A 24,489-nucleotide genomic window follows, 5' to 3' on the forward strand; every position below is an offset into this window, starting at 1 on the left:
ATTTATATAATATTTTCGCCAAACATAAAGGACAATAAGTACATTATGAAAAACATAAAAAGTCGATTTCAGCAAAAATGGCAGTTATAACCTTTTACCTTTGAACCCTCGCATTGATACATTTTTAAAAAGGAATGCATTAAGACACGCCAATTCTCATCAACTTCACAGCAATCTACAATCTATTACAAAGGAAACTTTATTTAAATGAATTTTGAAATCAGTGCTTTAAAGTTATACGAAGCCGTTCAAAATGGGATGTAGTTAAAATGTCTGAGAAAAAAATTAAGAGTTTTTATTAATGTCTGAGAAAAAAATTAAGACTTTTTATTATTACTAGAAGTAAGTTATCAAGAACTACATGTATATTGCCAATAAATGTAAATAAAATATCCATTACAATTATATATATTATGGCAAAATGAAATAAAAATTTTATCATTGCTTTTTACATGGAAGTTTTTTCTTTTTCCTATCTCTTTTGGGTTTTACGTCGGACCAACACAGTACTGGTCATAATTATGACAACTTCCCAGCTTTACTGGTGGCGGAAGACCTCACGTGCCCTTCCAGCACGGACTGGCACTTGAGTAGAGCCACTAACGATCTTAAGCAAGTTGGGTAGCTTCCTCACATATGTTTGTCGGGATTCGAACTCAAAGCAGCGAGAAGTCAACGACCTTAACCACTCTGCAACCTAGGGGAATTAAAGCACTATGAAAATTATTAGGTTGCCCAAGGAGGTTTACACTTGGTAAGTACATCTGTAATTATTTATTGATTCCTAGGTTTATAACTTCTTTCATGAGTTAAAAAAGAGCACAAATAACAGTAAATCCAAGAATATAATGATATAAATGTTTATTAACTAAGCCTTTATTCTTACACACAGTTCATACAGACAGGTGAAGTTATGATTACAACAAGAATTTGTAACAGAGTTACTAACGTCCCCCGCCTCGGGAAGTTTTATATGAAGCATAAAATTGTGCTATTTCAAAAGATTGAAGTATGGATCTCAGGACATTCAGTCCAAAATTATGATCAATGCTAGATCTGCAAATGCAACAATAAATTTGTTAAAAAATAGAATGAAACACGGAATTTAAAAATCTATCATGTTGACCTCTAAGTGTGACCTTGACCTTGGAGGTAGGGGAGCAGGTGTTGTGCATGACATAATGTCTTATTATTGAGACTATTTGTGCCAAGTATTTTAAAAATCCCTTGATCTATGAAGAAGTTATAGATTGGACACAAAATATACCCTATTACAGACTATGTGAATCTTTGACCTCTAAGTGTGACCTTGACCTTGGAGATAGGTGTACAGATGTTGCGCATGACATATCACCTAATCATTGTGATTTTTTGTGCCAAGTATTTTCAAAATCCCTTAATCTATGAAGAAGTAATGGACGGGATACAAAATATACCAAATTACAGACTCTGTTAACCTTTGACCTCTAAGTGTGACCTTGACTTTGGAGGTAGGGTCGCAGGTGTTGTACTTGACATGTCATCTTATTATTGTGACTATTTGTGCCAAGTTATTTCAAAATCCCATGAACTATGAAGAAGTTCTAAATCCGACACAAAATATACCCTATAACAGACTATGTTAATTTTTGACCTCTAAGTGTGACCTTAACCTTGGAGGTAGGGATGCAGGTGTTGCGCATGACACATTCTCTTATTATAGTGACTATTTGTGCAAAGTATTTTCAAAATCCTTTGATCTATGAAAAAGTTATGGACCGGACACAAAATTTACCCTGTAACAGACTATGTAAGTATTTGACCTCCAAGTGTGACCTTGACCTTGGAGGTAAGTGACCGGTTTTTGCGCATGACACATCGTCTGATTATTGTGAACAATTATGGCAAGTATTTACAAAGTTCCTTTATAGAAAAGAAAGTTATGGACCGGACACGATATATACCCTCAAATAGACAATGTTGACCTTGAATGAGCAAGTGGGACCTAGACCCTGGAGGTAGGGGTATGGTTGTTGCGCATGACACATTGTCTAATTATAATAAACATTTGTGCCAAGTTATTTCAAATTCCTTTCATAAATGACAAAGTTATGGACCGGTCACGAAAGTGTGACGGACGGATGGACGGAGCCTATTTCTATGTCCCCCTTTTTTCTTCGAAAAGGTGGGGGACAACAAATAATCTTATATACATGTACATATATAATGTAACATCAATATCTATGCAAGTAAAATATGTAATTACTAAATGTTTAAGTGTCAGTAATGGTAAAATTATTTCTCAGCATATGGAAAACATTCTCAACGAGTATCGCGACCAAAACTAGAAATAGATCAGGTGTCAACTGTGCAGTATGCTCTACTCTGCACATCATTTGATAGTCAAATAAAGATTAGTTAGTTAAGGTAATAAATGAGCATTCCAGATTACATGAAAAACCATACATTACCTTACCTTGAGAAATAAATGAGAATGTCTCTAAAATTGTAATCAATAAATCAGGTGGTATGAAAACGCACAATTTTGTGACAATTCACGAGATGTTGAAAGTTATGCATTCGTGTTTGCAACTTAAGATACTGTTCATAAGATTATGTAGATATATAAAGAGAGATATATAAAGAGAAAGTTGGAAAATATCATAATAAGCTAGGACATTTATTTCATACCACTGACAATAAAAATATTACTGTGTCAACATATGTCCATTCTACCACAATGTTTATATCTTACTTGGTGTAATCATAAAATGAGAAACAAAAGTTTAAAATCTTCCATTTAGACAAGAAGGAAAATACATTTATTTATACAAAGCACATAATAACAAGCAAAGGTTATAATATTCATTTAAAGAGTCACCCAGTTTTACAAGAAAACATTACATCTCTATATTTTAACCGGGACTTGCACATACCTTGTCTCAGATTTTATGAATTTATCAGAATTAGACTTGAATTTATTGTTCAGAAGTTTTAGTAATTGGAAATGTTTTACTTTAAAAAAAAAGAAGAAAGAAAGTAAAATGTTCAAGAGTAAAAAAAGTGTTGAAGTTCTCTCTGAACCATCCATTATTTCTGTAGTTTTCTGTAGTTTTAAGGAAACATAATTCACATAATCTGCAAACTCATCATAAACCAAGCAAGTAGTGTTCATCAGGGCTGTATGTATTTTCTATTGCCGTCTTGAAAACAATCTATGGCATTGCTTCTGTCTCACTATTTACAACTGAATAAAAAAATAAAAGCACATTGTGTATTTCATCATATTATATAACAAATATCAAACAAGGGTTGTCAAAAAATGGACAGTCACTCATCTATTTTCAGTGCTTGTTAAGTTAACAAAAACAACTGGGTTCTTTAAAGGGAGCAGGAATGTTGGATTCTATCACTTTGATAGTTTTGCTGTTCTGGATAACTTTTATCATGGAGAGTTCAAAATCAGACAATGTTTGTTCATGACATGTTTTATCACAATGACTGTATATAACTTGATGTACAAATAAACTTGTATATTATTTGTTGTATCACTTTGTTTGTATATCATCTGTTGTATCACAATGTTTGCATATAACATGTTGTTTCACTTTGTTTGTATATAACCTGTTGTATCACTTTGTTTGTATATCATCTGTTGTATCACAATGTTTGCATATAACATGTTGTTTCACTTTGTTTGTATATAACCTGTTGTATCACTTTGTTTGTATATAACCTGTTGTATCACAATGTTTGTATATAACCTGTTGTATCACTATGTTTGTATATAACATGTTGTATCAAAATGTTTGTATATAACTTGTTGTATCACTAAGTTTGTATATAACCTGTTGTATCACTATATTTGTATGTAACATGTTGTATCACTATGTTTTTATATATCTGTTGTATCACTATGTTTGTATATAACCTGTTGTATCACTATAATTGTATGTAAACTATTGTATCACTATGTTTGTATATAACCTAGTGTATCACAATGTTTGCATATAACCTGTTGTATCACAATGTTTGTATATAACCTGTTGTATCAAAATGTTTGTATATAACTTGTTGTATCACTAAGTTTGTATATAACATGTTGTATCACTATAATTGTATGTAAACTGTTGTATCACTATGTTTGTATATAACCTGTTGTATCACAATGTTTGTATATAACCTGTTGTATCACTATGTTTGTATATAACATGTTGTATCAAAATGTTTGTATACAACTTGTTGTATCACTAAGTTTGTATATAACATGTTGTATCACTATGTTTGTATGAAACCTGTTGTATCACTATGTTTGTATATCACCTGTTTTATCACTATGTTTGTATATAACCTGTTGTATCACAATGTTTGTATATTACCTGTTGTATCACAATGCTTGTATATAACCTGTTGTATCACAATGTTTGTATATAACCTGTTGTATCACAATGCTTGTATATAACCTATTGTATCACTATGTCTGTATATAACCTGTTGTATCACTATGTTTTTATATATCTGTTGTATCACTAGGTTTGTATATAACCTGTTGTATCACTATGTTTTTATATATACAGTTGAGTTCACACTAAAGGTTACACAAAGTGCACTAGGAGTGCACTAGATGTGCACTACTAGTGCACTTCAAAGTGCACTAGTAGTGCACTACTAGTGCACTTCATAAGTGCACATTGTAGTGCACCAGACCTATTATATGTATTAAGCAGATACCTTTTATTTCACTGAATAGCAATTTGACTTTTACAAAAAGAAAGATAAATATAGATATCTGTATAATAGTTTTTTATAAAAAATTTGAAGTTGTGAATATTGGATTTTGTAAAATATTGCGTAAAATATTAGAACAATAATTTTTCAAAGTCATTAATTTTACTGATTTTAAAACTTAATTGTTAGAATAAGTAAATATAAATAATTATAACTTTGATGTTGATAAGTGCATAAACAAACAAAATTAATTGATATTGAATATGATTCTATTTTATTATAATCTGGTAATGAAATATGGAAGTACATTTAAATGCTAGTTAAACAAAATTCAGTCAAGATTTTCTTTTTTTTTCTTTTTTTTTGTAATAGCCTTTAATACATTAAAGATTTAATATGTTTATAATTGGCCAAAATTTTGTCAATTTTATCTAATTTATAAACTCTCTTACCTTCTGAAACTGAGATTTACCTAAGATTATTATAAATAGAATCCCGGACAATCCCCCTCCCGGACGATTCCCCTTCCATATTATTTTCACAACCCGGACATTTCCCCTCCCGTTATTTTAATAGGGCGGACTTTTCCCCTCCCGTTAATTTTACAGGGCGGACAATTCCCCTCCCGTTATTTTAGCAGAGCGGACAATTCCCCTCCCGTTTTTTTCACAGAGCGGAACGTGACATACGGCCCTTAATCATAGCCGCCACTGCGTATAAAAAAATCTATAACCATTCTTATTAAAGATGACAGTTTTTACTCTTAACAATAAACTGTTAAAGATCGGAACTTTTCACATTCATTATTTCACAAAAGTGACATTATACCGCCTTTAATCATTGCCGCCGCTGCTTAAGATAAACAAACTGTCAATAAAAAATCTTTAATCATTGCCGCCCTTAATTAAATGTGTCCTTGATTGCAAAACCAATTAAAAATGAAGGCGAATATTCCTAAAAATGTGTTCAATCATATATAAAATCAAAATGATCACTGATATTTTGTGTTAGGACTTCATGTACTGATTCAATATGGTGAATGTGATTTTCTAATCATAATGACGATGATGACAGTTCAATTTACTATAACATGTGAATAATATATTTTTTGCAAGAATCTACAGCTTAATTGCTTTTTTGTTCATATCAATTGTTCTTTTATTGTTTTGCCGCTGCAAAAATGTATTGACGAAATAAAGATTATTTAAAAAATGCGTTCTGTTTTGTTTATATTCATGTATAAAAATTGGGGATATACCATTCGCATGTATTTAAAGCCGATTGAAAATACCTTTCAAATAAACAATATTATATAATATATATATGAGCCGTGTCACGACAAAACCAACATAATGGGTTTGCGACCTGCATGAATCCAGACCAGCCTGCGCATCCGCGCAGTCTGATCAGGATCCATGCTGTTCGCTTTTAGTTTCTTTACTTGTTATAGGGTCTGTAAGCGAACAGCATGGATCCTGATCAGACCGCGCGGATGCGCAGGCTGGTCTGGATCCATGCTGGTCGCAAACCCATTATGTTGGTTTTGTCGTGACACGGCTCATATATTCAACAGCCACGGGAGGGAAATTGTCCGCTCTGACAACAGCGGGAGGGGAATTGTCCGGGTTGTTAAAAGAACGGGAGGGGAATTGTCCGGGTTGATAAAAGAACGGGAGGGGAATTGTCCGCCGTAAAAAAAATAACGGGAGGGGAAATGTCCGGGTTGTGAAAAAACATTCAAATTTACTGGGAGGGGAATCGTCCGGGAGGGGAATTGTCCGGATACCTTATAGATGATATATATTATTCTAAAAATAAATATTTAATGGTGGTATATTAAGTATTGATACGTGTGGATAAAGTATTGATATGTACCTGTGGGGCACTAGTATACATGTACTTTAAGTGACATGGATATTAACAAAAAGTTTAGAAAATCTTTCAATTCCATTTTTTGAGACAACACCAATTTTTTTTCTTCTTTTTTTTGCATTGTAACATAATTATGCAATATGATTATTTTTATGAGTTTATTATAATATGCAAAAATATTTCAGTTTTCTTTTTTCTTTTTTGTACTACTTGTAATGAAATTTATTTGCACCAACATCCTGAGAATACAGAATTTACATTGCCTACTTATATTTATCATCCGCCTTTTGTTATTTACCCTGAGGGGCTCTCTTATCAGCAGGGCACTATATTAAAACACCAATACACAGCATGACTATTGACACATCAATCTTCTGTAACTGTTTTCTGCTCATGTATGGTATTTTATCAACAAAAAAAGAAAGAAAAAAACAGATCTGCATTAAAGTGAAAAGGAAGTTGCAGAAGTTTTATAATCATGTATTTAAATATTTTTTAAAAAAATATATTATCTTCTAAATGTGTTAAAACTGACAAAGTAAATTGTAATCTTGTAATTTTGTTGTGATTAATGCTTCCGAGGGATCACTTTTTTCCAGAATTTTGTCAAATCTATAATAAAAAAATTAACATTTCCCAGTTCAGAAACTAAAAGATGATTTATGTGGATAAATATTGTGGATAAATATTGATATGAGGTCTCTCCAGAATAGTTAACACTGATATTGATTTTAAACCAGTTTTTTATGATAAGATTAGAAAATTCCACTTCAAAGACAATAATGACAATAATATCTAACATGCGTTTATGCCATTATTATTATTTTTTACATTTGATTATACAAAAATTATAGTCATTAAATGTGGATAAATATTGATATGAGGTCTCTCCAGAATAGTTAACACTGATATTGATTTTAAACCAGTTTTTTATGATAAGATTAGAAAATTCCACTTCAAAGACAATAATGACAATAATATCTAACATGCGTTTATGCCATTATTATTATTTTTTACATTTGATTATACAAAAATTATAGTCATTTATCTTAGATGTCTTACATGTATTTTGGGGAAAAAAACAGGAAATTTTAAATAAATATTGCATATATCCTTATCAGCAGGAGACCAGTATAATGAAAGCAGGCATTCTCAAAAAATAACAATACACAGCATGACTTGAGGCTGTCCTCTTGTATAAAAGCATTCCCTTTATACATTAAATTTTTAATATAGAAATCTTAAATAAAGTTATCAATTTTATTTATTTCATGCACAGATATATAAACTTGTATTTAGCTCCATGATTTCATGGAAAAATTCTAATTATTTATATCTTTAAAAGTATGCAAGCATTTCATGGTTGAAAAACATAGTATCACAGTGTATGGATTGTGTGTATATTTGATTACACAAAAATTATTGTCATTTATCTATATGACTAACTAGCCTGAGTGCCAACGTCTGATGAATCCCAGGCTTATTTTTAACATGCATTTTGAGAAAACCAGAGAATTTCAATGCATACTTATAATCCGCAAAATTGACTGTTCTTTGTTATTTACCCTGAGGCCCTCTTATCAGCTGGAGAGTGGTATGATGCTAACAATCCACCAATTAACACAGCATGACTTGAGATTTTCCTCTTCAATAAAAGTATTCCCTTTATACATTAAATTTTAATATTGAAATCATGAATAAAGTTATCAAATTTATTTATTTTATGGATTATATTTTAATTATTTATATGCTTAAAACGTATGCAAGCATTACACAGTTGAATAATAAATTATCACAGTATTATATTGATTGTTTAAAAATCAATGTATTAATATTCTCTTTCAATATTGAACATAAGGAATTGTCTCTAAGTTATATATTATAGAAATAATATTTTAGCTTTAATATAAACCTTTCCTTGATTTGTTTGAGCTTATGAAAAAAAGTTTATGTTGTTACAAACTAAATTAATTGGGCCCGATTTATCACATTGATTTTCCCATTTGTACACTAGAAAAATTGAAATACATGGCCATTAAAATAGCTTTAAAAAACACTTTTACGCAATTATCCATTACGGAGCATATTTAAATTTAACCTTATTAATTCTATTTCCTAATTTTTTCCTAAAGTTTTTTTTTCTGACAGCAGCTTAACAATGGATGCCCCCCGTCACTTGATATACAATTATCCAATAAACCATTTAGGTGTCACCTTCCCTGGCCAGCCTGGTCATATGGTCTAGTGCACTAGAAGTGCACACGGTGTGCACTTCTAGTTCAGCTCTAGTGCACTAGAAGTGCACAAGGGTGGGAAGTTTAGTGTGAACTCAACTGTATGTTGTATCACTATGTTTGTATGTAACTTGTTGTATCACTATGTTTGTATATAACCTGTTGTATCACAATGCTTGTATATAACCTGTTGTATCACAATGTTTGTATATAACCTGTTGTATCACAATGTTTGTATATAACCTGTTGTATCACTATGTTTGTATATAACATGTTGTATCACTATGTTTGTATATAACCTGTTGTATCACTATGTTTGTATATAACCTGTTGTATCACTATGTTTGTATATAACCTGTTGTATCACTATGTTTGTATATAACCTGTTGTATCACTATGTTTGTATATAACCTGTTGTATCACAATGTTTGTATATAACATGTTGTATCACTATATTTGTATATAACCTGTTGTATCACTATGTTTGTATATAACCTGTTGTATCACTATATTTGTATATAACATGTTGTATCACTATATTTGTATATAACATGTTGTATCACTATATTTGTATATAACATGTTGTATCACTATGTTTGATATAACCTGTTGTATCAAAATGTTTGTATATAATATTGTTGTATCACTTTATTTGTTTTTAACCTGTTGTATCACTTTGTTTATATATAAACCTGTTGTATCAATTTTGTTTATTACCTGTTAAAGAATCATGTTAGTATATTACCTGTTACACCACCAGGTTTGTATATTACCTGTTACACCACCAGGTTTGTATATTACCTGTTACACCATCATGTTTGTTTAATACCTGTTATACAATCATATATGTATTTTACCTGTTATACTTCCATCTTTGCATATAACTATTTATACAATTATGTACGAGGTATGTATATTACCTATTGTTTCACAATTTTTTTCATCAGACCCATCATCACAGTCTGGATGCTGATCACAGCGCTGGGAAGATGTGATACACTTGCTCTGATCTGAACAGAGTTCCTGGCCCTCCGCACAAATCTCTGTAAAACAATACATGTAGTTTATTTCAGATATAATATTGTTTCAATGTGATCCTTGTATTCACCTGAACATAACAACAGTCATTCCCTCAGAAGTGTTTTCAATAACACTATAATTTATACGAAATATTACAGCTCTCTAGTATCCAACAAACAAATAAAATTCTTAAAAATGAGCAATCTATCAAGAAGTTAAAAATGGGTCAAAGACAGAAAAGGCCAGGTTGCATTTGTACACCAAATATCATGAGGCTGTGATGTTACGAAAAAAATTTTCCATTTAACCATTAATGTCGAAAATTTAATTCAGTAGGTAAACAGGTAATGATTAGCTACACACCTAAAATCGAATCCAACAGTATAGGACCATGTGTCAATGCTGCATGCCAAATATCAAGAGGCTGTGATAAGTAGTTGCTGAGAAAACTGTTACGAAAATTTCCTACCATTGACCATTAATGTCAAAAAATCTAACTAATTTAACTAAGTGGATAAACAGGAAGTGGATGAGCTGCAGACTTGAAATCGAATCCCACAGTATGGGACCATGTGTCAATGCTGCATGCCAAATATCAAGAGGCTGTGATAAGTAGTTGCTGAGAAAACTGTTATGAAAATTTCCTAACATTGACCATTAATGTCGAAAAATCTAACTAATTTAACTAAGTGGATAAACAGGAAGTGGATGAGCGACAGACCTGAAATCAAATCCCACAGTATGGGACCATGTATCAATGCTGTATGCCAAATATAAAGAGGCTGTGATAAGTAGTTGCTGAGAAAACTGTTACGAAAATTTCCTACCATTGATGTTGAAAAATCTAACTAATTTAACTAAGTGGATAAACAGGAAGTGGATAAGCGACAGGCCTGAAATCCAATCCCACGGTATGGGACCATGTGTCAATGTTGTATGCCAAATATCAAGAGGCTGTGATAAGTAGTTGCTGAGAAAACTGTTACAAAAATTTCCTACCATTGACCATTAATGTCAAAAAATTTAACTAATTTAACTAAGTGGATAAACAAGAAGTGGATGAGCGACAGACCTGAAATCTAATCCCACGGTATGGGACCATGTGTCAATGCTGTATGCCAAATATCAAGAGGCTGTGATAAGTAGTTGCTGAGAAAACTGTCACGAAAATTTCCTACCATTTGACCATTAATATCGAAAAATCTTAACTAATTTAAACTAAGTGGACAAACAGGAAGTGGATGAGCGACAGACCTGAAATCCAATCCCACGGTATGGGACCATGTGTTAATGCTGTATGCCAAATATCAAGAGGCTGTGATGTAGTTGCTGAGAAAACTGTTACGAAAATTTCCTACCATTGACCATTAATGTCGAAAAAACTAACTAATTTAACTAAGTGGATAAACAGGAAGTAGATGAGCGACAGACCTGAAATCGAATCCCACCGTATGGGACCATGTGTTAATGCTGTATACCAAATATCAAGAGGCTGTGATATGTAGTTGATGAGAAAAGTGTTACGAAAAATTTTTCGTAGCCCGCCCGCCGCCCGACATTCACCATACTATTACCCCGGTTTGCACCTGTGCAACCCGGCCAAAAATAGAGTTTGATCATGACCAGAATAACATTTACAAAATTCTAATGTTGATGGAAAGGTTTCAGACTTTACGTCACATGTCCTTAAATGTTATGGGTGTGGATCCAACCATCTTGATCAATTCCTTGGGCTAACACAAAAGAAATAATCATTATAGTATCTTGGGCCATTCCTCTGACAAACACAATACCTGTCTGCAGACCAACCCTTGATAGTCAACACATTTTTCAAGTTTGAAGTGAATGCCTGACAGTGTTTGATTTTAAGTAAAAAATGGAAATAATTAAGCAAAAAAAGGACTGTCAGGATTATCTGCCCTTTAATAATGCATTTCAAATTTGATACTAATGAACAAGTATTTAAAGTTTGAAGTAAATTACTTTAATACTTTTGAAAAATGTATCTACCAAGGAATTCAAAATCAAAAAGGGGGCATTTAAACTAAAACATTAATTATAAATGTACCGATATTAAGAAATGCATTTCAATTTAATAATAGAATGAGTATTCTACGTTAGAAATGATTAATCTTGACAATTTTTTAAAATTGACCTTAGGGTAAAAGAAAAAAGTATAAATCAAACAAGGGGAATAACTTTGCTAAAATGAATTTTTATCTGCCCTTTTGCAATGGTAGTGAACATGTAATAAAAGTTTGAGCTGAATTACTTTTAGCTTTTATTGTCAATGCCTACAAGAGGGTCATGACCTCTTTTCTGCTTCTAAAAATGGAGCTAACACAATAGAAATTATCATTTTGATATTTAGGCATTCCTCCAGCTAACACGAGATAAATAATTATTCCAGCTAACATGAGAGAAATTATCATTCCAGCTAACACAAGAGAAATTATCACTCTGATATTGAGGCATTCCTCCACCTAATACAAGATAAATTATCATTCCAGCTGCAAATGAAGCATTCCTCCAGCTAACACAGAAGAAACTATTATTCCAGCTGAAGCAGGATAAATAACCATTCTAATCTTGAGCCATTCCCCAGCTATGAAAATTATCATTTTATTATCATTGGCCATTTCTCTGGCTAACACGAGAATAACATTAATCTATAATTTTAATGTCTACACAGGTGATATCAAAACCTAAATGAGAATGTCATCAAAAACAAAATTAAGGGCAACATTGTCGCAAAATACGCCCATCACAAAAGCTTTTGTCGGAGATGTAGGCATTATAGATATACATATAGAGATATGCTCTGGGTAATATCAAGACAATATCTGGATATTTTATCATCTCTAAATTACACGTGTCAGACATGTAGTCATGATAGTTATCTTTTGTGTTACAATCCATCAATAAATGATAAATAAGTGTTATCCGTACACAAACTTTGACCTCTCTTTGTGACCTTGACTTGGTAGCAGGGACCTGGATTATATGCACAATACTTAACTTCAGAATGGTAGTCATAATAATGACCATTTGTGTTTCAATCCATTGATAAAAGATAACTTAATGGTCCCTATACACATCTCTTTATCTGATCTTTGACCCATTGACATTGGCCGCAGTCACTTGAATTTTGCATGTAGCACTCCGCTTTAAAATGGTGAATATTTGTGCCAAGTTATATTGAAATCTCTCTATGCGCGTAGAAGTTTCTCAGACAAGTGTTTTATAATGATCTTTAAGTGTGACCTTGACATTTCACCTAGAGTCCCGGTTCATGTGCATGACACTGCTTTTCATAGTGGTAAACATTTCTATGAAGTTTCATAAGAATCCCTCCATATGTATAGGAGAATATGTTGAGGAGATAATTATGCTATGGACAAAATCTCTGGGAATCTATAATAGAATCCATTTTTCTAATGGGCATCATAAAAACCCTATATGGTCAAGTTAAGCTTACCGTTATTGCATTCTTTCTCATCATCTTCAAATTCACAGTCTGGTACACCATCACACTTTCTTGCCATGTCTATACACATTCCATCACTACAATGATACTCTAATTCAACACAACCTGAAACAATATTTTTCATACATCATTATCATTTCAGAATTTAAACTGTATATTCAAAATCATTCAATGATATCAGTTTCGTAATACATATAAAGAATATTCTTTTATTCTAAACATCTATATACAAGACTTTCACTTTATGACTGACATTACATGTTTTTCAGATTGAAAGTGTGAAGTTGGTGTGTAGAGGGTAAGTTTCCAAAATAAGTGTTGAGTGTAAATATTGTGTGAGATAAGTGTTGAATGGGTAAGTGTTGAGAAAGTGTTAAGAGGGTATTTTTGGATAGAATAAATGTTGTGAGAGTAAGTGTTGAGAGAGTAAACATTGAGACATTAGTTTGGATAAATAAATTTTGAGAGAATAAATGTTGAGAGGGTAAGTTTGGATAGAATAAAGTGTTGAGAGAGTAAATAAGTGTTGAGAGAGTTAACATTGAGAGAGTAGAGTAGGTGTTGAGGGAGTAAATAAGTGTTGAGGGGGGTAAATAAGTGTAAGTGTTGAGGGGGATAAATAAGTGTTGAGAGAGTAAATAAGTGTTGCGGGTTTTTTTTGTAAGTGTTGCGGGGGTTTATAAGTATTGAGAGAGTTAATAAGTGTAAGTGTTGAGGGGGGTAAAATAAGTGCTGAGGGGGGTAAATACGTATTGAGGGGGGGGTGTAAATAAGTGTTGAGGGGGTAAATAAGTGCTGAGGGGTGTAAATAAGTGTTGAGAGAGTAAATAAGTGTTGAGACAGTAAATTAGTGTTGAGAGTGTAAGTGTTGAGAGATTAAGTGTTGAAAGAGAAAAAGTACACAGAAAATAAGGAGAGAGTAAATGAGTGACAGCTGAGAGGCTTAATATCGAGGGTGTAAGTGTTGAGAGAGTAAGTGTTGTGTGAGTTAGTGTTGAAAAAGTAAGAAGAGAGTAAGGGAGTGACAGCTGAAAGGCTTAATATTGAGGGTGTAAGTGGTGAAAGTATTGAAGGAGTAAGTGTTGAGAGTTGTGTGAGTCAGTAGAAAAAGTGTGGTGAGAGTGAATATTGAGAAAGTAGGAGTAGAGAATTTAAGTATTGTGAGAATAAGTATTGAGAAAAAAAATATTAAGATATAAGTGTAGAGAGAGTTAATTTAGAGAGATTAAGTATTGAAAATGTAATTATTATCCCCGGCGATGGATTGGGAGGGGGATATTGTTTTGGTGTTGTCCATCCTTCCGTCCAAAATTTTGTTTCCGCGCTATTTCTCTGCAACTACTGGCTGGAATTCAAGGAAACTTTATAAGAACCACCAATACCAAGAGGAGATGCACATATCATCGCCTTGTTCTGGTCAGACCCTTTAAATTCAGAGTTATGGCCCTTGATTAGTTTTGCAGTATGCATTTAGAGCAATAATCATTTCCACGCTACTTCTCTGCAACTATTTGCTGGAATTCAACGAAACTTTATGGGAACCTTCGATACCAAGAGGAGATGCACATATCATTGCCTTGTTCTGGTCAGACCCTTCAACACAGAGTTATGGCCCATGTTTAGTTATGCAGTATGCTAAATGGAAAAATAATCTTTTCTGTGCTATTTCTCTGCAACTTTTGACTGGAATTCAACAAAACTTTATGGGAACCAATAATACCAAGAGGAGATGGGCATATCATTGCCTTGTTCCACTCAGAGTTATGGCCCTTGATTATTTATGCAGTATGCATAAAGAGCAATAATCATGTCCACGCTATTCTTTGCTACTACTGGCTGGAATTCAACAGAACTTTATGGAAACCATCAATATCAAGAGGAGATGTGCATATTGTTGCCTTGAATGTTAGACCCTTCAACACAGAGTTATGGCACTTGATTAGTTATGCAGTATTTATATAGAGCAATAATTGTTTGCAAGTACTGACTTGAATTCAATAAAACTTTATTGGAACAATCAGTATCAAGGGGAGATGTGCATATCATTGTCTTGTTCCAGTCAGACCCTCCAAGACAGAGTTATGGCCCTTGATTAGTTGTGCAGTATGCATATAAAGCAATATTGCTATTTCTTTTCACTGCTGGATTGATTTCAACAAGACTTGATGGGAACCATCAATAAAAAGAGGGAATTTGCATGTCATGATAAATTTATGTAAACAAGCAAATTCGTTGAATTTATATTCCCCCCTGAGTACTGGTTATTACTAACACAACAACTGAAGACATAAGGCTTTATTTATATATTTATTATGGCATAAACAGTAATATTCTTTGAACTTGATAAATATTCAGGGCAAAAACAGAGCCATAACTCTGTGTTAAATAGTGATATCTGGAAATGCCAATGAGATGTATGCATACTGCATAACTTATCAAGGGCCATAAATCTGAGTTATAAGTGTCTGACAGGAACAAGGCGACTATATGCACATCTCCTCTTCGTATCCCATTAAGTTTCCTAGGGATTCCAGCCAGTAGTTACAGAGAAGTAGCACAGAAACGATCATTGCTCTGGTTGTATACTACATAAGTTATCAAGGGCCATAACTCTGTCTCATGTCTGACCCGAACAAGGCGATGATATGCCCATCTCCGTTTTGTATTGAAGGTTCTGTTAAAGTTTCATTGAATTCCAGCCAGTAGTTGCAGAGTAGTATATTCTCTATATGCATACTGCATAACTAATCAAGGGCCATAACTCTGAGCCCAACAAGGCAATGATATGCGCATCTTCTCTTGGTATTGAAGGTTCCCATAAAGATTTGTTGAATTCCAGCCAGTAGTTGCAGAGAAGTAGCGCGGAAACGATTTTTGCTCTATATGCATACTGCATAACTAATCAAGAGCCATAACTCTGAGTTAAAGAGTCTGACCCAAACAAGGTGACGATATGCCCATCTCCTTTTTGTATTGAAGGTTCCCATAAAGTTTTGTTGAATTCCAGCCAGAAGTTGCAGAGAAGTAGCGCGGAAATGATTTTTGCTCTATATGCATACTGCATAACTAATCAAGGGCCATAACTCTGAATTTAAAGTGTCTGACTGAAACAAGCTGACGATATGTGCATCCTCTCTTGATATTGAAGGTTCCAATAAAGTTTCGTTGAATTCCAGCCAGTAGTTGCAGAGAAGTAGCGCGGAAACGATTTTTACTCCATATGCATACTACATAACTTAAATCAAGGGCCATAACTTTGAGTTTAAGGGTCTGACTGGAACAAGGCGATAATATGGACATCTCCTTTTGATATTGATGATTCCCATAAAGTTTTGTTGAATTTAAGCCAGTAGTTGCAGAGAACTAGTCCGGAAACGAATTTCGGACAGACGGAAGGACGGACAACGCCAAAACTATATCCCCCTCCGATTCCATCGGCGGGGGATAATAAAGCACCTTATGTCTCCAGTTGTTGTGTTAGTAATTACCAGTACTCAGCGGGGGATATAAATTCAACGAATTTGCTTGTTGTGAGAGTAAGTTGGGAGATAGAAGTGTGTAAGATTATGAGTGGAGAGAAAAGAGAAAGTGTGTGATAGTCAGTGTGGGAAGAGAATAAGCATGAGACAGTCTTAAGAGACAGTATGTTAACTTACCACATAGTCAGTGTGGGAAGAGAATAAGCATGAGACAGTCTTAAGAGACAGTATGTTAACTTACCACATAGTCAGTGTGGGAAGAGAATAAGCATGAGACAGTCTTAAGAGACAGTATGTTAACTTACCACATAGTCAGTGTGGGAAGAGAATAAGCATGAGACAGTCTTGAGAGACAGTATGTTAACTTACCACATAGTCAGTGTGGGAAGAGAATAAGCACGAGACAGTCTTAAGAGACAGTATGTTAACTTACCACATAGTCAGTGTGGGAAGAGAATAAGCATGAGACAATCTTGAGAGACAGTATGTTAACTTACCACATAGTGTGGGAAGAGAATAAGCATGGGACAATCTTGAGAGACAGTATGTTAACATACCACATAGTCAGTGTGGGAAGAGAATAAGCATGAGACATTCTTGAGAGACAGTATGTTAACTTACCACATAGTCAGTGTAGGAAGTGTGGGAAGAGAATAAGCATGGGACAGTCTTTAGAGACAGTATGTTAACTTACCACATAGTCAGTGTGGGAAAAGAATAAGCATGGGACAGTCTTTAGAGACAGTATGTTAACTTACCACATAGTCAGTGTGGGAAGAGAATAAGCATGAGACAGTCTTAAGAGACAGTAATGTTACCACTTAGTCAATAAGCATAGACAGTCTTAAGAGACAGTAGTACCACATAGTCAGTGTGGGAAGAGAATAAGCATGAGACAGTCTTAAGAGACAGTATGTTAACATACCACATAGTCAGTGTGGGAAGAGAATAAGCATGAGACAGTCTTAAGAGACAGTATGTTAACATACCACATAGTCAGTGTGGGAAGAGAATAAGCATGAGACAGTCTTGAGAGACAGTATGTTAACATACCACATAGTCAGTGTGGGAAGAGAATAAGCATGAGACAGTCTTAAGAGACAGTATGTTAACATACCACATAGTCAGTGTGGGAAGAGAATAAGCATGAGACAGTCTTAAGAGACAGTATGTTAACATACCACATAGTCAGTGTGGGAAGAGAATAAGCATGAGACAGTCTTAAGAGACAGTATGTTAACATACCACATAGTCAGTGTGGGAAGAGAATAAGCATGAGACAGTCTTAAGAGACAGTATGATAACATACCACATAGTCAGTGTGCATGAGACAGTCTTGAGAGACAGTATGTTAACATACCACATAGTCAGTGTGGGAAGAGAATAAGCATGAGACAGTCTTAAGAGACAGTATGTTAACTTACCACATAGTCAGTGTGGGAAGAGAATAAGCATGAGACAGTCTTGAGAGACAGTATGTTAACTTACCACATAGTCAGTGTGGGAAGAGAATAAGCATGAGACAGTCTTGAGAGACAGTATGTTAACATACCACATAGTCAGTGTGGGAAGAGAATAAGCATGAGACAGTCTTGAGAGACAGTATGTTAACTTACCACATAGTCAGTGTGGGAAGAGAATAAGCATGAGACAATCTTAAGAGACAGTATGTTAACTAACCACATTGTCAGTGTGGGAAGAGAATAAGCATGAGACAGTCTTGAGAGACAGTATGTTAACTTACCACATAGTTAGTGTGGGAAGAGAATAAGCACGAGACAGTCTTAAGAGACAGTTTGTTAACTTACCACATAGTCAGTGTGGGAAGAGAATAAGCATGAGACAGTCTTGAGAGACAGTATGTTAACTTTCCACATAGTCAGTGTGGGAAGAGAATAAGCATGAGACAGTCTTAAGAGACAGTATGTTAACTTACCACATTGTCAGTGTGGGAAGAGAATAAGCAAGAGACAGTCTTGAGAGACAGTATGTTAACTTTCCACATAGTCAGTGTGGGAAGAGAATAAGCATGGGACAGTCTTGAGAGACAGTATGTTAACTTACCACATAGTCAGTGTGGGAAAAGAATAAGCATGGGACAGTCTTGAGAGACAGTATGTTAACTTACCACATAGTCAGTGTGGGAAGAGAATAAGCATGAGACAGTCTTGAGAGACAGTATGTTAACTTTCCACATAGTCAGTGTGGGAAGAGAATAAGTATGAGACAGTCTTAAGAGACAGTATGTTAACTTACCACATAGTCAGTATGGGAAGAGAATAAGCATGGGACAGTCTTAAGAGACAGTATGTTAACTTACCACATAGTCAGTGTGGGAAGAGAATAAGCATGAGACAGTCTTAAGAGACAGTATGTTAACTTACCACATAGTCTGTGTGGGAAGAGAATAAGCATGAGACAGTCTTTAGAGACAGTATGTTAACTTACCACATAGTCAGTGTGGGAAGAAAATAAGCATGAGACAGTCTTGAGAGACAGTATGTTAACTTACCACATAGTCAGTGTGGGAAGAGAATAAGCATGAGACGTCTTGAGAGACAGTATGTTAACTTACCACATTCATCAGAACCGTCAACACAATCAGCAGTACCATCACATCTCCATGACAACGGAACACAGGCATCCTTGCTGTCACAGCGGAACTCACTAGTCTCATTACATACAGTAACTATAAAATCATATAGTAATATCAGTATTATCTATTGTAGATGTATTTCAGCAATCATCTGATTTCAATTTATCGCTAGAATAGGTAACAATTCTTCAATTAATAAGTACTTAGATTAAATTGGGTGTGTCATTATACTGTAGAATATTTGTAGAGGTCAGCTAGGAAATGTTATATGCCAAATAGCTAAGCTTAAGTACTGGCCACAACATTTAAATGTGTCCTATACAAGTCTCTATAAAGTAAGTGGGCATGGCCAAAGGTCAAGGGTGTTGACTACAAACAACTTTTTCTCTCACTGCTGAGGTTATAATCCCACCAGAAACTTTGGATTATTTCATATGAAGAAGCTACACAGCTAACTTAAGGATCACTGGTGGTTATTGTCATCCAGGGTAGTACTTGTAGACCCCCCTGTCCATGTGTACCTTGAAGTTTACTTGAAATACCCCAGAGTACTTTATGGTACTCAGATATACTCTTTGGTACATGGTATTACTAAAATACCCCCAACTTTGATTCCTGCAGTAGCTTTATCAAATATGCATAACAGTATATTTTTAAACACACACAAACAATTTCTTCAAAAACTCTAGTTATATCCACCATACATATATGTTTGTATTGTCATTAAATCTAATGATACACCAAATCCACCCCACACCAAACCAAACAAAACTAAGATAAATAAATAAATAAAATTAAAAAAAAAACTACATGTAAGTGATGACAGGGCTGAACTAATTCTAACACCAGGGGGATGATCTATATTACTATTGTAGAGGACCATAATGTGATGCTACATGCCAAATATATATGCTCTGATATCTGAAGGAGAAGGAGATTTTGAAGACATGTTTACTTATAATATAAATCTGTGTAAACTAAGTGACACTTTTGACAGTAGGGATATGATTTATGTATATTTTATAGAAATCCAGTGGGCAATATTATGTGTAATGTATTTAAGCTTGGGGCAGTGTAGTTCACACATGAAGACTTTAATGTGCTTTCTATTTTAAAATTATATCAACTAAGGGACACCCGGGCCATTATGAACATTATTTTTAAGTCTATTCTTAGCACTTGTGACTTGCAATAAAAACATTAAACAAAATTCATCAAAAATGATTAAATAGCAATACATTACACTAAACTTGTTCTGCTTCACCTATTAAGGCAGTTAACATCTATATAACAAGAGCCCGGTTTGAGCCTGGTGATGCCTCTTGTAGTTTCAGAGTTATGTCCCTATGAAAAAGTTCAAAATGCAATAATTCCAAAATTAGGCAAGGCAGAGTTACTGTTCTTTGCACTGCACTTCTAATCAATATGATCTATCAACCTACAAAGTTTCTTGTTGATATCTCTTATGGTTTCCGAGTTATGTCCCGGACAACTTCAAAAAGTAAAAATAAAGAAAGGGCAATAACTCCAGAATTAGGCAAGGCAGAGTTATGATTCTTGTGCACTGTACATCTTCCCATGAGATATATCTACCTACAAAGTTTCATGTTGATATCTCTTATAGTTTTACAGCTATGTCCTGGACAAGATTTTTCCTAAAAGGGGAGATAATTCAAAAATGAGGCTTAACAGAGTTATGGTTCTTTTGCACTGCACTTTTACTCAATGAGATCTATCAACCTTCAATGTTTCATCTTGATATCTTTTATAGTTTTAGAGTTATGTTCAGGACAAAGTTCAAAGTGTTAAAAATTAACAAAGGGCAATAACTCCAAAATTAGGACAAAAAGAGTTATTGTTCTTATGCACTGCACATCTACCCATTGAGATCTATTCACCTACAAAGTTTCATGTTGATATCTCTTATAGTTTTAGAGTTATGTCCAGGACAAGATTTTTCTATAAGGGGAGATAATTCAAAAACCGGGCAAAATAGAGTTATGGTTCTTTGACACTGCACTCTCCCTCAATGCCCTCTACCACTGTATGAAGTTAAAAACAAATTATCTCCAAGGGTTTTCAAGTCATGCACCGGACAAGACAACGGACGGACAGACGGACAAGGCGCCGACAATATGCTCCCCCCGAAATTTTTCGGGAGCATAAAAACATATTCAGATCATTTTTAATACATGTAGAAAATTATTTGACAAAACTGGTACTGATGCTGTCATACCAGTAATTTTACATAAGAATATCTATATACTTACTCTTTCCCCCACAGCCCTCTTCATCATCACCATTGGAACAATCTGTGATACCATCACATGCTGCAGATGCCTCAATACACTGCCCATCATCACAAATAAATGAATCTTGTGAAACATGCTGAAAATGAGAATAAAACATGCTTATCACACAATCATATACAGATAGATAGCGAAGGATGGATTAAAATATTACTGTCATAATAACAGGGCCTGCTGTTAAATTACATAAAATTATAAAATTGCTGAATATAACCACTCTACTATCAATAATACCTGGTTGTAGTAAAGGACTTATAGAGAGAGCAACTGTCATAAGTCATAAATAACAATCAATGTTCTTCCAATTATAGAAGAGAACAGACAACTGTCATAATGTCACCAATGTACTGCCAATAATACAACAGAACAGACAACTGTCATAATGAAATCAATGTGCTTCCAATAATACAAGAGAACAGACAACTGTCATAATGTCACCAAAGTGCTGCCAATAATATAAGAGAACAGACAACTGTCATAATGCCAATAAAACAAGAGAAGTGACAACTGTCACAATGTCACCAAAGTACTGCCAATAATACAAGAGAACAGACAACTGTCATAATGTCACCAATACAGGCAACTTCCATTATTCACAAATGTGCTGCCAAGAATACAAGAGAACAGACAACTTCCATTATTCACAAATGTGCTGCCAAGAATACAAGAGAACAGACAACTTCCATTATTCACAAATGTGCTGCCAATAAAACAAGAGAACAGACAACTTCCATTATTCACAAATGTGCTGCCAATAAAACAAGAGAACAGACAACTTCCATTATTCACAAATGTGCTGCCAAGAATACAAGAGAACAGGCAACTTCCATTATTCACAAATGTGCTGCCAATAAAACAAGAGAACAGACAACTTCCATTATTCACAAATGTGCTGCCAATAAAACAAGAGAACAGACAACTTCCATTATTCACAAATGTGCTGCCAAGAATACAAGAGAACAGGCAACTTCCATTATTCACAAATGTGCTGCCAATAAAACAAGAGAACAGACAACTTCCATTATTCACAAATGTGCTGCCAAGAATACAAGAGAACAGGCAACTTCCATTATTCACAAATGTGCTGCCAATAAAACAAGAGAACAGGCAACTTCCATGATTCACAAAATGTGCTGCCAAGAAATACAAGAGAACAGGCAACTTCCATTATTCACAAATGTGCTGCCAATAAAACAAGAGAACAGACAACTTCCATTATTCACAAATGTGCTGCCAAGAATACAAGAGAACAGGCAACTTCCATTATTCACAAATGTGCTGCCAAGAATACAAGAGAACAGGCAACTTCCATTATTCACAAATGTGCTGCCAAGAATACAAGAGAACAGGCAACTTCCATTATTCACAAATGTGCTGTCAATAAAACAAGAGCACAGACAACTTCCATTATTCACAAATGTGCTTCCAATAATACAAGAGAACAGGCAACTTCCATTATTCACAAATGTGCTGCCAATATTACAAGAGAACAGGCAACTTCCATTATTCACAAATGTGCTGCCAATAAAACAAGAGAACAGACAACTTCCATTATTCACAAATGTGCTTCCAATAAAATAAGAGAACATGCAACTTCCATTATTCACAAATGTGCTGCCAATAAAACAAGAGAACAGACAACTTCCATTATTCACAAATGTGCTGCCAAGAATACAAGAGAACAGGGAACTTCCATTATTCATAAATGTGCTGCCAATATTACAAGAGAACAGGCCACTATCATCATGATAACTGTAGTGTATATATTGTATAGACTTACTGCATTATAACTGTAGTGAATATATTGTATAGACTTACTGCATTATAACTGTAGTGAATATATTGTATAGACTTACTGCATTATAACTGTAGTGAATATATTGTATAGACTTACTGCATTATAACTGTAGTGAATATATTGTATAGACTTACTGCAAGATAACTGTAGTGAATATATTGTATATACTTACTGCATTATAACTGTAGTGAATATATTGTATAGACTTACTGCATTATAACTGTCGTGAATATATTGTATAGACTTACTGCATTATAACTGTAATGAATATATTGTATAGACTTACTGCATTATAACTGTCGTGAATATATTGTATATACTTACTGCATTATAACTGTAGTGAATATATTGTATATACTTACTGCATTATAACTGTCGTGAATATATTGTATAGACTTACTGCATTATAACTGTCGTGAATATATTGTATAGACTTACTGCATTATAACTGTAGTGAATATATTGTATATACTTACTGCATTATAACTGTCGTGAATATATTGTATAGACTTACTGCATTATAACTGTCGTGAATATATTGTATAGACTTACTGCATTATAACTGTAGTGAATATATTGTATATACTTACTGCATTATAACTGTCGTGAATATATTGTATAGACTTACTGCATTATAATTGTAGTGAATATATTTATAGACTTACTGCATTATAACTGTCGTGAATATATTGTATAGACTTACTGCAGTCTGCTTCATCTTCACCTGATGTACAGTCGTGAATATGATCACATCTATATGTATCATTTACACAGGAACCATCATCACATTGGAGCTGGTATGGCATACACGCTGAAACAAGATATACTTGTAAATTGAGTAGTAACAATATATAAAATATTGAATCTTTAGTAATATTTAACCTTCTAAATTTCTAATATGGACTCTTAAACATCTAGCTTCTTTTCCAGAACCTGTCAATTTATTAATTTTGAGATATCGAGATGAAAATTTCAATTTAGTATGTC

At 33.9% G+C, this 24,489-nt stretch overlaps 2 protein-coding genes across 2 annotated transcripts; both read right to left on the reverse strand.

Moving 5' to 3' along the window:
* Positions 1-844: 844 nt before the first annotated feature.
* Positions 845-21,770, reverse strand: LOC132731907 (low-density lipoprotein receptor-like; the record flags this gene model as incomplete). Its single annotated transcript, XM_060718207.1, is given in 5 exon segments — positions 845-3,226; positions 9,734-9,856; positions 13,312-13,425; positions 19,375-19,488; positions 21,666-21,770. Coding segments are annotated over 5 exon segments (488 nt in total), but the record flags the coding sequence as incomplete, so codon positions are not given.
* A 1,633-nt stretch (positions 21,771-23,403) lies between these two features.
* LOC132731897 (very low-density lipoprotein receptor-like) lies at positions 23,404-24,313 on the reverse strand (the record flags this gene model as incomplete). The annotated part of the gene is given in 2 exon segments (XM_060718197.1): positions 23,404-23,456; positions 24,206-24,313. Coding segments are annotated over 2 exon segments (161 nt in total), but the record flags the coding sequence as incomplete, so codon positions are not given.
* Between the last annotated feature and the right edge of the window lie 176 nt (positions 24,314-24,489).

This window comes from Ruditapes philippinarum, unplaced genomic scaffold (assembly GCF_026571515.1).
Source record: "Ruditapes philippinarum isolate M1 unplaced genomic scaffold, ASM2657151v2 ctg4042_1_1_1_1, whole genome shotgun sequence".
Classification (NCBI taxonomy): domain Eukaryota; kingdom Metazoa; phylum Mollusca; class Bivalvia; order Venerida; family Veneridae; genus Ruditapes; species Ruditapes philippinarum.